At 46.5% G+C, this 17395-nt stretch overlaps 1 protein-coding gene across 1 annotated transcript in view; it reads left to right on the top strand.

The window, feature by feature from the left end:
* PCSK2 (proprotein convertase subtilisin/kexin type 2) overlaps positions 1-17395 on the top strand; it is a 256990-nt gene that overhangs the window by 207910 nt on the left and 31685 nt on the right. Inside the window, exon 8 of the mRNA XM_001138346.7 lies at positions 2891-3066. Coding sequence (XP_001138346.1) covers positions 2891-3066 — 176 coding nt within the window. The remainder of the gene's footprint in view (positions 1-2890; positions 3067-17395) is intronic.

Below are 17395 nucleotides of genomic sequence, written 5' to 3' on the forward strand. Positions count from 1 at the left end.
TCCTCCTCCTCCCCCCTTCCTACTTCTCTCCCTTTCCTCTCTCTTTCCCTCTCCTCTCCCTCTCTCTCTACCTTCTCTCTCCTACACTGTCCCTCTCTCCCTCTCCTCTCTCTCTGTCCTCTCCCTCTCTCTCTACCTTCTCTCTCCTACACTCTCCCTCTCTCCCTCTCCTCTCTCCCTGTCCTCTCCTTCTCTCCCTAACTTCTCTCTCTCTCTTACACTCTCCCTCTCTCCCTCTCCTCTCTCTCTGTCCTCTCCTTCTCTCTCTACCTTCTCTCTCTCTCCGACTCTCTCCTTCTCCTCTCCCTTTCTCTCTACCTGTTCTCCCTCTGCCTCTCTCTCTCCCATTCTCTTTGTCTCTCTCCCTCTACCTACCCTCTCTCTCTCTCCCAGTCTGTCTGCCTCTCTCCCTCCCTCTATCCTTCTCTCCCTCTCTCTCACTCGGTCTACTCTCTGTCTCCACCCCACATTCCCCTGTAGCTCCTAGAGCATCCAGGGGCAGAGGAGAGGCCTTCCCTAAAAACCCTTGGGTCACGCTGAGCCTCTGTCTTGGCTGCATGGTGCAGTTGCTTGCAAAATTAATACTGTATCTCATTCAATTAATGCATGCCTCATTCCTCTTGAGCTTAACAAGATTAAAAGAATGTCGGGTGCCTGGTCCCTGAATATGAATGAGAGACTTGCTCTCAGCCTGTGGCCACCCTATAATGTTAAAACAGTCAGAAGATTAATACACATCCACTCTGAGGTTCTTGCGCAGCACAGAGGGAGCCCATGAAGGTGATAAGAGCTGCAAAGAGGAAGAGGGTTCAAGGCACAGCTGGAAGTGCCATGCACCAGCCCTGGCAAAATCCAGGGCTGGCATTCATTGGTTTGTGGGGCGGCAGAAACCTGCTTTGGCCGGGGTTGAATTTCTCACCTTCCAGTTGATTGGGCCATTCAGTCCTGGTCATCTGGGCACTAGGCAAGTTCAAGAGCATCTGAGCAAGTGAACACCAGCCTCTGTCTATTTCCCACCCACAGAGTGGGCATGACTTTGCACAAGAAGAAGCTGCACTGACCAGTTTATTCTGTGGTTCATTGGTCACCTGCATTAAATAAAGTTTTTAAATAAATAGAAACATAGGTGGACCAAAAGCAAAATACAGAGTCTTAAATTTCCTATCTCCTTATAAAATGAACCATAAAATTTAACATCTGGAAAGTTCAAACCAAAGACTAGGCTTATTCTAGATAATCTTCCTCCAGGAGAAAGAATGCTAACTGATAACTGGGTGTTTGTTGTCAAAAATGGTGATTACACTTATGGGTTAATAGTAGAAGATGGATAAGCAGAGCCTGTTATTCATTCTTCTGGACCTGTTATTTGTGTTGGGGAGAAAATCAACTAAATAAGGTAATAATGCCAGATATTTATTCACCAAATATTTGTCAAGCTTAAAATAAATACCAAGCATCATGTTGATCCTCAAGGACATGGAAGTGAACAAAATAGACACATGCCCTATACTCAAAGACCATGCCATCTGGTGGTGTATGAAACACGCAAATAAGTAGTTGCGATAGAAGGTTAAAGGTACACAAGAAGAGGGCTATGAGCACTGAAGAGGAAAGTGAGATCCTCGAGTCTCCTGAGGACTGAAAGTAGTAGTCCCTCAGGAAAGAAAGCAATTTCATGTCCATTTCAGCTGCCTGGCAAGGACCTGGCTGGCTTTTAATTCGATTGACGTGCTCGCCATGTTAGAGAGTGAGGCTTGTGAAATAGTGTCCTTCAGGCACAACATCCTTTGGCCACCGGGGACAAGGAAGGAGTTTTGGGGCCCAGATTTTGACTGTGCATGGCCCAACCCCTTCATTCCATAATCGCAGGGGGTGGAAAGACTCAGGTCAGCTTCACTAGCACTCTAAGCTCCACGCCGCAGAATTGTGAACCCACTGACCCATCCAGATGACAAAGCCTGGAGAGAGGCATGTGACCCCGTCAGCGAAGTTTTGAGGGTAGTGATGGAGAGACAACACACCCAACCCAATGGCGGCTACTGAGATCCCCCTGGAGAGGCCTTTGTGGATGGCCGAATGGGGACTGGAGGCCTAGGAGCACCAGCTCTGCGGGGGCAGCGCCGGCACCTTCACCCTGTGCCCCTGTGTCTTAGGATTGTGTGTCCCACACGATCCTGGACTGCAGGACTTTGCTCCTTCCCAACATTCTGTGAGAAATCACTCCCACGAGGCATCAGAGAGGAACACAAACTTTACAGCGATGCTATAGGGAAGAAAGGAGAGGCGGCCGTCAGACACAGAATTACTAATACAGTTTAGAATGGCCATCTCTGCCTTTCTGTCCTCTCCAAAGTCCCTCTCAGCTACAGTGCAAATGGGAGTTCCTCTTTCCTGACCCCACCCGCTCCTGCACTGCCCCTGCCCCTCTCTCTGTCCCCTGCCCTCTGCCCTCTGCCTGCTGGAATTTCTCCTCAAATATCAAATATTGATTGCCTCCCCCATCTATCATATGTAGTAGCTTTATTTCTCCCTTAAAACTTGGCTGCAGCCGACACCCAGTTCTCTGAGGCCAAGCTTCTACTTAGAAACGAGCTTATCAAAGCATCGCTTCAGCAAAGGTGGTCTCTCCCATTATGAATTCTAGTAAGTTTTGCTAGGGGAATAAAATTGTCTTTAAATCATTACATCAGCAAAGATGTGGGTGGGATGCAGAAAGGAGCCAGTAGGACCGTCTGTGCCTCTTTCTTGATCCCTGGACTGTACAGTGGCCCCAGAGCACCTGAGATCTCCAACCCTTCCAAGTACCCAGGGCCCAAGCCCTCCTCCACCTCCTTGTCTCCTGCGAACTGGGGAACCCAAACATGGTGTCCTCTGCTCAACATGTCCACAGGCATCCGGATGCTGGACCAGCCATTCATGACAGACATCATCGAGGCCTCCTCCATCAGTCATATGCCACAGCTGATTGACATCTACAGCGCCAGCTGGGGCCCCACAGACAACGGCAAGACAGTGGATGGGCCCCGGGAGCTCACGCTGCAGGCCATGGCCGATGGCGTGAACAAGGTAAGGGGGCCGGCCCCCTAGGCCCCGGCCACTCACAAGTTGGGACAAAGTGGGTGGAGGGGTAGATGCAACTGGGTGAACCACTGTCACCCTGTGTGTGAGTCCAGGTCCTGCAGGAATCAGACAGCACAGGGGCTTAGCCATGCAGGAGGCTGACTGCAGGGAGGCCTGTGATGGATAAGGAGAGAGGGCAGAAAAGCCTCAGACGCGATGCCTACCTGGCTCCTGCAAACGACAGTGGGAAGGAAGGGGCCGGGGAGGGAGGGCCTCAGACAGCAGTCCCCACGCCAAAGCTGCCCATCACAGACAGAAAGGGGCCTGCACTGGCACCCCCACCACCCACTCAGTCGTTGGCTGACTGTAGCACACAGGATGTGGGGTCTCGGCGCACACAGGGCGGTAGATCCAGGAGGCAGCAGCCAAGACTATGACCACAATGCTCGTGGGGCAGGGGGTCTGAGCATGCATTCTCACAGCTGCTCCTGAGATTAGCCCAGGCTTGGACAGAGCTGAGGAGAAGGAAGCTGGGCAGAGCCTCCAAAGGGATGAGATGCAGGTCAGTGCTGCATAGGGAGGGGAAGGGGGCCCCTTCTCTGAGACGCTGGGGCTGGAGCCACCCCAGAGGAGACACGACCCCAGGCTTAGGGACCAGAGGATTTCTGGGCTCCAGTCTATCAGGAAGTGACTTAGCCTCGCCTGTAAAACGGTGATAATGAGGGGTCACTATGATGTATAAATGAGATAAAGATGCAACTGCTCGGCACTGAGAAGTGCCTGCAAAGAGTCAGAATTTGTCCCAGTCTCGACTGCCGCTTAAGCAACCACCCCAAAACTTCATAGCACAGAACACAACTCCTTTACTACGCTTGGGATGCTCTGGGTCAGGAATTTGGACCGGGCACACTGGGGATGGCTCATCTGTCCTCCATGATTCCTGGGGCCTCAGCCGATAGATTCGTTACTTGAGCATCCATTACCAAACTGTTGTGTCTTCATGAGCTGTTCTGATGCATCCATCTACTTGCCACGCGTGGCACAGCTCCCACCCCTAGGCTTACGCAGTCTTCTCAGGCCTGTCCTGGCTGCCAGGCCAGCAGTTGTCCCCCCCATGCTCCCAGAGGACTCTCTGTAATCAGCCTGGACGTGGGACTCACACCACAAGGTCACTGCCGTGTGTGGAGTGAGTGGTCTGGTGTTAAGTGAGGGAAAGGACAGTGTGTGAGATTTTGTGTGTGGCTTTTGCAACTCCATTTTGGGAATGTTTTTAAATTTGCTTCTTAGATTTTGGTAAATTTCAAATAGATGAAATGGCTATAGAAACCAGCACTATTATAAATATATTATAAAATGCATCTGCTCCACATACACATTTAAGTTATGTACAGTCTGTTTATGGAAAATGCATAAACTCATTACTTATACATTGATAACACTAAAATAAGTGAATGTACAGAACACTATGTTTAACACGGGCATAAAAAAGAGAATATTGAAGAAAATAAGAGTGGGCAATTGAAGGCTGCTTTTCCATACATTTCTTGAGGTCAGAAAACATGTGTTTTCCTGCCCAGACCATCCTCAGGAACTGGCCTGGGGCTTGAGAACATAGTGGATGAGCTGTTCAGGGGGCAGATATGGAATTAATGCAGACACGAAATGTTACGGTTGAGAGGCTGAAAGTCACATCGAAATCTATGACTACAATGGATGCCATTGGTGCCCACCAAGATCCCCTTTACCAGGCCTGGGGGCCACCCCAGCTGCTGTGAGTGTTGGCTGCTGATGGCTCACAGTGGCCCCTCTCACGAAGCATTTCCCTTACAATGGAATCTTCTCTCCCAGAAAGTTATGCCCCCCACACCCAGGGCACAGCCCACAGCCGATGACTAAGGCAGGAGCCTGTTTGCCTCCAACAGGGAGGAGTCTTCAATGCAATTTATGGTCCAGAGCCCCCTGTGGGCCAGGCCAAGGGAAAGCTTTACCCAAGACTACATAGCTTTGGAGTTCCTTCCCCTCTGTATCTTACTTCACTCCCTTGCTCTCAGGTTGCTCCTGAGAGCCCTCCCTCAATGAGTCTGGGGCAGCTGAATCTCTGCCTCAGGCTCTGCTTCTAGGGAAAACCTCCCACAAACACTACCTCAAAATTTACCCCATTAGGTTTCCCTTTTTCCTTTGGCTGCCAGGAAGCTTAGAACTAAGTGTGTGCCTATTACCATTGGTTTTTTAGACTAGGTTTTCTTCTACCTTTTTTTTTTTTTCTTTTGAGATAGGGTCTCACTGCATCACCCAGGCTGGAGTGCAGTGGCACAATCTCAGCTCACTGCAGCCTCAACCTCCTGGGCTCAAGTGATTCTCTTGCCTCAGCCTCCAGAGTGGCTGGGACTACAGGTGCATGATACCATGCCCAGCTAACTTTTTGTAGACATGTTTCACCATGTCGCCCAGTCTAGTTTCAAACTCCGGGACTCAAGAGATCCTCCCACCTTGGCCTCCGGAGGTGGGATTACAAGCATGCAACACCGTACCCGGCCTCTTCCACCCCATTTTTCTCCATCTCTTCACCACTCACAGCCTCCAAAATCATCCCTTAGCTTCTGTCCCTGTGTCCGTGTTTGTATTCCTAGTGAGTCTAAGCCTCTGAATGCTAGGCAATGTAAAATTTGTAAAAGAATTGATGAAATGAGCTCAGTCTGATTAGATTATATTTAGCCATGAGAAATCTAACTTTGGATCCTTACTAAATTGTTGCTTGCTTACACACATTCCTAGTCTTACCAGACTAAAGCATCTCACTGGACAAAAATTGGCAAGTTCACATGTAACTTCCCCAGAGTCTCAGCCCTAAACAATAGTAAACAATATTTCAAACCAAGTGGAACCCTTCAGCGCAGTGGGTGGCCAACTTTGGTACACAGGCTGGATCTAACCCCCAGACTTGCTTTGCAAAGACAGTTTCCTTGGGACACAGCCAGGCCCTTCCAGGCCTTTGTGACACTCTGGGCACCTCCAACCACAGCTGTCACAGGCCCCAGGGGAAGGAAGCACATAGGGTACCAAATGAAGGGGCTCATCTCTCAGAATCAGGCTTTTCTGGATGCTGGTCAACGTCTCTGTCTTCACTAGAGAGCCAACACTGCACAGCAGCAGGTCCGTCCTGTTGCAGGGATATTTCAGCAGGTGGAGAGCTCTTGACAGTGGAGAGACCTGAGTTTTAACCTCAGTCCTGCCCCCCATTGGCTGGGGAACTTCAGACTAGTCGGTGTCTCCATTCCTCACTTTTTGCAAAATGGTCTGAGTCAGTGCTTCTCAAAGTGTGGCCACAGCCCACCTGAGAGAGTGAAAAATGCAAAACCTCAGCGCCTCCTCCCCTCCCACAGATGCCGCATTTTAACAAGATCCCATTAAAGTTTGCAAGGTGTTGCTCTACGTGATCTTGAGGATCCAAATCATCTAACCCTGAGATCCTAAGACCCTAACATATGGTTTCTTAAAACCTACAATGAATAGAAAAGGGCAGCAGGGGTGACACATTTCCACAAAGGAACAGCCCTGTATTTCCTCATCAGGACGATGGGTTGGACGGGTGTGCTGTGTGATGGCTGAGCCACACGCCATTTGTCTCTGCGTTGAAGAAACAGAGACCTAGGTAGCCCAAATAAATTGGTTTCTTGTAAGAATGCACCAGGAGGGGCTGGGCATAGTGGTTCACGCCTGTAATCCCAACACTTTGGGGGGCTAAGGCGGGTGGATCACCTGAGGTCAGGAGTTCAAGACCAGCCTGACCAACATGGTGAAACCCGTCTCTACTAAAGATACAAAAAATTAGCCAGGTGTGGTTGTGGGCACCTGTAATCTCAGTTACTCAAGAGGCTGAGGCAGGAGAATCACTTGAACCTGGGAGGCAGACGTTGCAGTAAGCTGAGATCATGCCATTGCACTCCAGTCTGGGCATCAGGAGTGAAACTCTATCCCCCAAAAAAAAAAAAAAAAAAAATGCGCCAAGAGGGATCAGGGCAATGAGATAGATTCAGGCAAGACCTCATAGTGCCTGGGACCAGACAGACATCCTGATCCAAGGTGGCTGCAGGATGCCAGCCCCAAGAATGTGTGGAAAGCCACAGGAGGGCTCTGCGGTCACGGGGCTAGGCCACACTCACACTGTCTGCTTCTCCCCGGTTTCGTGGCTCCGGCTCTCCAACTTACCCTTCCCCTTCCTTGAGGCTTATGCTTAGAGGTGTTTCCACTTGGACACCACCCCTTTGGCACCCTTGCTTGTTACAATCTGTCAGCCTCTGCTCCAGCTGCCACCTGCCCTCAATGCTTTCAGGGAAATTTTGGCTCAAAATTAGGGGAAACACCCCAAGATGAGCCTCCAAAATCAAGAAGTGTGGTTCTGTTGGGAAGGTTCAGAACTTGCAGGGTCAGAGGCCAGTCAAAAGGTTTCTAACAAAACCCCTTTCTTTCTCCTCTGAGGACATCAAAGGGTAGTTGTCTATATTCACAGTCTTCTTAGACATCTGATGGAGTAGTTTCTTCTGAGCTGTTGAATTCTTTCAAAGGTCTGAACAGAAATATAAGACTGTATGCACCTGTATTAATCTGTTTTCATGCTGTTGGTAAAGACATACCTAAGGCTGGGCAATTTGCAAAAGAAAGAGGTTTATTGGACTTACAGTTCCACATAGCTGGGGAGACCTCACAATCATGGTGGAAGGTGAAAGGCATGTCTTACATGGTGGCAGACAAGAGAAGAGAGCTTCTGTAGGGAAACTCCCCTTTTTAAAACCATGAGATCTCATGAGATCTCATGAGACTTATTCACTATCAAGAGAACAGCATGGGGAAGACTCGCCCCCATGATTCAGTTACCTCCCACTGGGTCCTTCCCACAATATGTGGAAATTCAAGATGAGATTTGGGTGGGGACACAGCCAAATGGCATCAGCACCTCTTCTGTTGTGGGTTCAATTGTGTCTCCAAATATTCATATGTTGGGGTCCTAATCCCCAATACCTCATAATGTGACCTTATTTGGAAATAGGGTCATTGCAGATATAATTAATTAAGATGATGTCATATTGGAGTAGGATGGGCCCCTAATCCAATATGATTGGTGTCCTTATTTAAAAGACAAAAAAAAAAAAAAAAAAGAACAGGAACATCTGGGCACAGATAGGCACACAGGGAGAACAGCATGTGAAGATGAAGGCAGAGGGGCTGGGGATGCATCTACAAGCCCAGGAAAGCCAGAGATGGCCAACAGCCCACCGGGAGCTGGGAGAGGAATGGGATAGATTCCTTCTCCAGAACTTCTAGGAATGGAATTGAATCTATTATGTCTCCAGAACTTCTAGAGATGGATTCTATTCCTAGAAGTTCTGGAGACGGAAGTGTCAGCAGGGTTGGCGGACGCTTCCGTCTCCAGGACTTCTAGGCAAGAAATTTCTGTTGTTTAAGCCACTCAGTTTGTGGTCCTTTGGTTGTTACTTTGGTCCTTTGGTTGTAGTCCTTCGGTAGCAGCCCTGGCAAACTAATGCACCTTCCAGTCTTAGAATGGATCATCAAAAAGGAGGTTTGGCAGTGCGGGAATGACCTGCTCACTGTTCAAGGTCACCTTGATGTCACCTGGCCCTCTCCTTTACAGCCAAGATGGCCAATAGTTGATCCAATTACGACTTTTTTCTTCTAGTTCAGGACCTTGAGAAGTCTCCCTCCCTCCCTTCTCTGATGTAGCTTCCTCGAAGGAATGAGCATGTGAAAATGCTCACGATGCAGTCCTAGGAGAGAAACATGTTTCCAAGTTAGGGAGAGTGCTGGGCTGAAATGCTCCCAATAACATCACACTGGGAGCTTGAAATTCAACATGGAAATTGACAAACACTAAAAATAAAGCCCTTTTATGCCCCCTTCAGAGAGCTGGTTGTTAAACATTTAATAGCACACCCCTCGTTAGAGGACTCTTCTGACTTCCCTTAAATTATAGCACTTACATACCTATGTGTTCTCCCTGCAAGTAACAGCCACCCTTGCCTTCATGAGTCTGGAAGTTCCCTTTGGGAAGTGGAAAAACTGGAGGAAAAACATCTGAAACCCCAAGGTTTTATGTTTCCCCAAAATGACAAGTTTCCCAACCAGAGTCCTAAGTTACCCCAAGACTGTGGAGGACAACTTTTCTAAGTCAAGGAAAGATCTCACACTTTAAGGAATTCACCACTTTTACATTAAATACAAGGATCCCAGAAACACAATTAAGAGATGGGAAACAGAGTCCTCGAAGTGAACATCATGGTGACAGCAGCTAAATGTCCATTGCTACACTGTTTAGGAAATAGTGAAGACGCTTTATTACAAGGTTATGCCAGTCTGCTGTTGAAACTCAACCCATCTGAAACAGCAACAGGAGCCCAACATTTGAGTGACACAATGCGGTTTACAGAGAATGTCTGCCAACAGGATCGGGTGGCAGGAAAGTGACGTCTCTACCCTGTTTCAATGCCTGGTCTCCTTAAGAAGCATTTAGGATGAAATTTTTGATGCACGGACAGCCTGTTTCCCTATTGCATTATTTATTGTGTGACTGGAGAGAAATGGTTACACATCCAAGCCCCAGACCAGGTGACAGCAGGTGCCCAGGGGAACAGTTGGCAGATTCCCCCTTTCCTCAGCAGACATGGATTTTCACTGAGAGGCACTTTTTTTGACACCTGAGGCCAAAAGAGAGTCGGGAAGGTAGGAGATGTGTGTCCTCTGTCCAGACTGACAGTGCAGATGGTGGCAGCGCTCCGCATCCCTGGGTGCCCCTGTCATTTTCCACGGACTTCTGCACTTCTCCACTGCCTCTCGAAGCAGGATATTTCTCTCTCCTCCATCTGTAGCCTCCCTGGCTGCAGGTGAAAAGGCCCTTTCAAGTGTGATTGTCCTGCAAAGCATGCCGAGCCCGCTGAAGCTTAAGAGAAAAATTGTTATGACTGATCTTCAGATGACAGCATGTACATCTTTTAGAAAGTGGAGTGAGTATGATGAAAAATACATTATTTCACATTTGACTTTTCCCCAAGAAATGGGAATAAATTTCCCCAAGCAATGGGAATAAATTTCCCCAAGCAGTGGGAATAAATCTTTCCTTGTTTCAAGGTGACATTTTTTGGACAACATTGTAGCATTTTGGAAGTGAGGGTTCATTGTGCATTAGCGAAGGTTTTCTCCCAGTGACTTCCACTGCCTGGTCTACTCTAAGGAAAAATCCACTTCTGAAAGGCAATCTTCACACAAACAAAGGAGTCAGAGAATTACCTGTTACACAAGGCACTTCTTACATTTGTCTTTCAATTTTATCATCCTGTACACATGTTTTGTTTGACCAACATAGTAATGATTAAAAGGAAGAGAACAAAGAGGAGATGGATAAGAGACTTTTATCGGGGCATGCACTGTTTGCCATAGATCCCACCATTCCCAGTTGTCTGACGGCTGCTTCACACAAACATCACCTACCTGACTCCTTAGGGATTTGAAGTTTGCACCTCCTACATTTGCTTAGTAAATACTTGAGAGAAGCAGTGAGGAGTGGGCAAGAAGGAAATCCTTTTTTTCTTTTGCTTAGTAGTCTATGTGTTGGGTTTACAGTTACAGCATTTTTCACGTTGTATATGGGAAGAGGGTGACAGTCAGAGGCCCCTGAATTACCAGAGGGTTCAATAATTGACTTCTGTCTTAGTTTTAGATCTCCTAGAAGCAGATCCTGAGGCAAGATTTGGGATCAAGTAGTTTATTGGGAAGGTGAAGAGAATACCAGTGATGAATGGGAGGTGTGGCACGAAAGAGACAGGGCCAGTTAAGGGTATGTTATCCTGCCAGTCATCGCTGTCAGCAACTGGAGCTTAATGCCACTGGGAAACTTCATAAAACCACACCAAAACTTGAGAACACACCCTAAAGGTATCCCACCCTGTGGGAAAGGAGCTGGAATAAAACCCATTGATGAGGTTTGTTCCCAAAAGCTTGTAAATGCCCCAGTGCTTTCAGCCTGAGGACAGATGCACAGAGCAGCCTTTCAGCCTCTTGGGAGGAAGCCCTTAGACAAAAAGATGCATATGCTGACATTTGGAAACTCCCAGGCACAGGGAATTCTAAAGCCCAAGGGATATGGGCTCACACACAACTCCCAAAGTGCAGCTTAAGCAAAACCTAACCTGAGACTTCGAGTCATCACTCTCTGGATAAATAAAGCACTGGCAAGGTGATGTGTTTACTGTTCAGGAAAAGGATGTAGCCCTTGCAAAGAGGGAGCTACAAAAACCAGCCATTATGGGACACAGCATCTTATTTTGCTCTGACAACCGGAAGGGGAATTCGGGTGACGCTAGAAGGTCTTGAAAGTGACAACTGATTCATGAACGTCTTTCCACAACTTGAGGAAATGCAGCCACCCAGGGCAACCCTGGCACACCTTTTGCTGGCTCTGATGACTACATCCCAACTTCTTCTTAATCACTCTTCAGAGTTGCTGCTGGAGGGAATATTTTAGGAATATTTAAAGACAAGGCTACAAAAATTCTCTAAGGTACAGATGAGACAGCGCATCGATTGTTTACTCCCTAAGGGGCTGCAAAGGGCAAAGCACAGAACTCAGGTCTTCTTCCAGCTGGAATGTATGGACAGGGACCACTTACAAGAAAACCACCATCCAGGAAAGCAGGGGACAGAGAGCTGCCTGGGGAGACAGTGATTAATCAGGCATGGGCGAGGGGAGGCCACAGTGCCTCCTGCTGAAATTTAATCAGAGCCACGGGTCGTACACCATGGCGGCGAGTGCCAGGGCCTCTGGCAGACGATGAATGCCTCCTGCCAAGGAGCTCTCACGAATACCCTGTGAGCCCAGATTTATGCTCTGCAGCCAGATGAAGGTCGCAACTGAGCAGAACTGCTGCAGCGTGGAATCTGCAGTTCAGCCTTGGAAACAGCTGGTGCCGTTACCGTCCTTCCTTTCATTTCTGGGATAAAGAGAACTAAGAGAAAAGTCTGGTGGGTTTCGGGTGATCCTTGTGACCAGCCGTCTCATTTTTCCAGAGACTTTCCTGTTTTTAGCAGTGAAAAGTCCTACATCTCAGGAAACGCCTCAATCCTGGGCAAACCAAGAGAGTTGGTCACCCACCCTTTGGCGCTATTAGTAGCGTTGGCCCACCTGGGCCCAGTGAGAAATTCACCCGAGGTTAGAAGTTGACATGAATGTAAACTCAGCAGCACCTCTGACATCAGAAAGATTCATCACTACAATGGCTGGATCCTTTGAGCAGTGAGACAGAATAACACAGGATTCTGACCTCCAAGGTGGTTACACGAAAACCAGACAATAACTAAAGACAACCACAGGCGCCATCAAACACTGAATCGAGGTGAGGATTTAAATCAGAGGCCAGGGCAACTGCATCATCCTTAGCTTGGCTTTTCCAGAGAACCTGATACCCTACTCCCGCTGAACTACCACAGAACCCACAGGGACTCTGCAGAGTCTGGAACTGACCAGTAAAAGTTCCAAACTACAAAGGATACCATCTATCATCACTCCCACTCACAACTCATTGATTAAAATGGCTTATAAGACCTCACCCAACCACAAAGAGGCCTGGTCATGGGCTCAGACCGTGGACAGTTTGCAATATTTAGCAAGCAGCAGCAATGACTACCACAATGTGTACCGAAACAGTTAGGTAGCTCAAGAGGTAACCAGTTGACCTAGTGAGGACAAATGTGCAAATGTCGAAGATGTTTGTGAATAGTTTGAATAAAATTTGCCAAAGATGTTCATGAATAATTTGAATAAAATTTTTCATGAACTATGAGTGCAGAAAGGCAATATTCATAAATCAATACATTGTTTCATGTGCAATTTAAAATATGAGTTTATTTTAAAATTCATATTTTAAAAACAGATTAAAGTAATATAATGGAAAAGTGTCTGCAAGTCTAAATCCAACACATCAAAGAAAAAGGAAAAACTGAGTAAATATATATGCATATAGATAATAAAAATCTAGCTCAGTTTCTTAATACAGGAAGAGCTCTTACAAACCAATAAAAGGAATACCATGAGGTCAGGCGAGGTGGCTCACACCTGTAATCCCAGCACTTTGGGAGGCTGCGGTGGGCAGATCCCTTGAGGTCAGGAGTTTGGGACCAGCCTGGCCAACATGGTGAAACTCTGTCATCTCTACTAAAATAAATAAATAAATAAAAATAAAAATTGGCTGGGCACAGTGCTATGTGCCTGTAATCCCAGCTACTCGGGAGGCTGAGGCAGCAGAATACCTTGAAGCCAGGAGGCAAAGACTGCAATGAGTCGAGATCACACCATTGCACTCCAGCCTGGGTGACAGAGCTATACTCTGTCTCAAAAAAAAAAAAAAAAATCTATGAAAGAAAAAAAAATAGGCAAAGGATATTATCTTTTGGGGCTTGGGGCTTTGCTAAATAATAAAGCAAGAATACAAATGAGCAGGAAAGACACAAAAAGATAAATTCAACTTTAGTGAAAAAATATATAACTCAAAACAATGAGGTACTATTTTTACCCACCAAATTGGCAAAACTATTTTTAAGAAATGACAATTCTAAATTATGACGCATATGAGCTGAATATAGAGTTCTCATGCACTGCTGGTAAACATATAAACTGTTAACAAACTTTATCAAGAACAATAATATGGCAGATGGACTAAGAATCGTCATTCATTTTTTTCACCCAAAATTTCCTCTTTTAGAAACACTGCCTAAGAAAATAAACATACAAAGACATATATAAGATTATGTTCATTTTAAACATAAAGCACTTTTTTAAAAACTAGAGACAGCATTCCATGTACATTCAAGAAGAGGTGTAAATAAATTGCGGAATGGCTATTTCATAAAACTAATAAAAAATTATGGTGTAGAAGAGTATTTAATCACATTAAAAAAGTCAATTATATAAATTGTGAGAAATACATTTTAAGCAGGCCAAGAAAGTTGATCTATTTTTATTATCCCAATTTCACTTTCAAGCCCATTCTTATACTTTGCATTTATATGTAAAATTGGCAAGAATCCACAAAATATCACCAGTGATTATCTATTCATGTAAGATTATAAAGGATTTTTATTTCCTTCATCTTCTATATTCCAATTATTCTATAATAAATATTATTTTCATAGTAAAAAATACAATGACTTTTTCCAAGGTATGCTAATGTTGTATTAAGAAATTAAGGTGACTGGAAAATAAAAATTACTATAATTGTTTACAAAAAGATAAGCTCTCCCAGGCTTGCCTCACCAGGGGTCTGCACCCTGCACCCATACCAACCCCAGACCAGCACCTGTTCTGGTCATTAACCCTGGTGGCTACCCATTGGTTAGGGTGGAGGGACTGACTCACTTTAGCCACAAGTTTCTCAAAGTGGGATTTCCACCTCCTCAAACGTAGGCAATGCGCTGGGGACACAGCAAGCCACTGCACAAGTCTCTAGCTGGAATGTCACCTTAGCTGACGGTAAGCAATTTGTAACATTCTTTTTATATTATGAGCAAAATAAAAAATTTGCTTGAATGTTTCAGAAATTTTGGGCTTGTGAGAGGCTACTTAAGGCCATGCCCAGCAAGTTCCAACTCACTGCCCTCACTGAGCAGGGTTTCTCAGCCTGGGCATATGGACATTCTGGGCAAAATACTGTTTTGTCAGTGGTGAGGAGGTTGTCCTTTGCATAGAAGTTTAGTAGTCTCCCTGGCCTTTATGGACTAGATGCTAGTAAAACACACATGGTTGTGATCACCAAAAATGTCTCCATCACTGCATCCTGGAGCAAAAGTCCACACTAGTTGAGAACCAGGGTGGTTAAGTACGCTCCATAGTACCTAGGTTAAAAGTTTCCATTTGGTAAAAACTTTTGAGAAACACTGTAATCCCACTAAACTCCAAAAGACTGGCAGAATTCACAGTGGAGTTGCACCACTCACTTAATTTCACCTAAATGCACTTGCCTTTTTTTTTTTTTTTTCCTTTCACCCGGGCTGGAGTGCAGTGGTGTGATTATAGCTCACTGCAGACTCCAGCTCCTCAAACTCCTGGGCTCCTCCCAAGTAGCTAAGACTACAGGTGTGCCCCACCACGCCATGCTAATTTTTTCTTTTGTACAGATGGGGGTGAGTGGGCCTCTCGCTACTTTGCCCAGGCTGGTCTCAAACTCTTGGCCTCAAGTGCTCCTCCTGCCTCAAGCCTCCACTTCCCAGAGCACTGGGATTACAGGCATAAGCCATCAGGCTGGCCTACTTGCCTCAGGCAGCTGACAGCCGTTCCACTCACTGAGCATGAGCTGCAGGATTAGGGTGGAGACCCCGCCCCCCAGCAGACAGCCCCACCCACAGTGCTGGCTCTTGGGTCATGGCCTCCCTTTGTCCTTCAGCTCCAGGGCCACCCTCTAATCCATGGGTGACTTCCCATTTCCCTTTTGGGTTTTAGGCTTTCCTTTAACACCTATTCCCTGGATAACATTCCCTCTGTTGACCTGCCAAGTGTGGCAATATTTACCTGGCGGAATCTCAATTGATATATTGTATATTTATTGGGATAATGTTACATATATATAAACATACATATATATATATATATATATATATATATATATATGTATATTTGAGACTGAGTTTTACTCTTGTTGCCCAGGCTGGAGTGCAATAGCGGGATCTCAGCTCACCGCAACCTCCGCCTCCTGGGTTCAAGCAATTCTGACTCAGCCTCCCGAGTAGCTGGGACTACAGGCATGCACCACCACGCTCAGCTAATTTTGTATTTTTAATAGAGACGAGGTTTCTCCATGTTGGTCAGGCTGGTCTCAGACTCCCGACCTCAGGGGATCCACCTGCCTCAGCCTCCCAAAGTGCTGGGATTACAGGCGTGAGCCACTGCACCTGGCACATTTATATATTAACATAGGGAAAATTGACATCTCTGTGATCCTGTCTTTCTATTCGAGAATATGGCCAATATCTTTCCATGGGATCAAATCTTCATCTTCGCCCCTCCTTCCATAGAGTTCAGAGAGTTTCAAAGCCTTATTTAGCACTTCCTTTGCTTTTTTTTTTTTAAGTTTGTTGAATTTCTTCCTAAGTATTTTTTTTTTTTTTTTTTTTTTTGAGACGGAGTCTCACTGTCGCCTAGGCTGGAGTGCAGTGGCGCGATCTCGGCTCACTGCAGGCTCCGCCCCCTGGGGTTCACGCCATTCTCTTGCCTCAGCTTCCCGAGTAACTGGGACTACAGGCGCCCGCCACCTCGCCCGGCTAATTTTTTGTATTTTTAGTAGAGACGGGGTTTCACTGTGTTAGCCAGGATGGTCTCGATCTCCTGACCTCATGATCCGCCCACCTCGGCCTCCCAAAGTGCTGGGATTACAGGCATGAGACACCGCGCCCGGCTCTTCCTAAGTATTTTATCCTTTGTGTGGCCAGTGTAAATGGGGCTGCCTGTAGGGTGGCTGTGGGGACTGAATAGGATAATATGTGAAGTACTTAACAAGTCCCTGGCATGTAGTAAGTGCTATAGAAATGCTTGCTGTGATAGTCAACCTTTGTTTTCTGCACTTCTTCCTCTAACGGGTTATGGTTTAGATGTGAGCCATAGTTGTTCTGTCTCGATTTCTGCCTAGCTCCTGTTCAGGTGAAGCTGAGAGGCAGAAATGGATCAAGCCCTAAGCAGATGCCCAAGATCAAGGCACTGGCAGGTTCAGTGTCTTGCGAAGGCTCACTCTCTGCTTCTAAGATGGTGCCTTGTTGCTGTATCTCGTAGAGGGGACAAACACTGGGTCCTCCCATGGTGGAAGGGCCAAAAGGGGCCTAGCTATTTCCCTGGAGCCCTTTTATAAGGGCAGTAATCCCATTCATGAGGACCAAACTCTCATGACTTAATTACCTCCTAAAGGTCCCACCTCTTAAGACTATCACGTTGTGTCTTAGGTTCTAATATATGAATTTGGGGGGGACATATAAGTTCAAACCAAAGTAGGGTGGCATGCCAGCAACAGCCCCATCCCATAACCAGCTCTTAATCCTCTTATGGAGGTCCCTTCCCTACTCATTTCTGCCCCCAGAACTAGAGATTTTTCCTCACTGGCCCATCTTCCCTAGAAGCCAGAGACTTTTTGGTGCTAAAACCCAATCACCAGAAGCAAGGACACAATTATTATTGCTTCATGTGTCCTATCTAGCTTAAGAAAACAAAGTTTAATATTCCTAGAAAACGAAGCATTCTTGTGGGCAAGTCTCATGGTTTAAAACAAAATTAACGTTTGCTGTTTACTGT

This window comes from Pan troglodytes, chromosome 21, assembly GCF_028858775.2.
Source record: "Pan troglodytes isolate AG18354 chromosome 21, NHGRI_mPanTro3-v2.0_pri, whole genome shotgun sequence".
NCBI lineage: Eukaryota > Metazoa > Chordata > Mammalia > Primates > Hominidae > Pan > Pan troglodytes.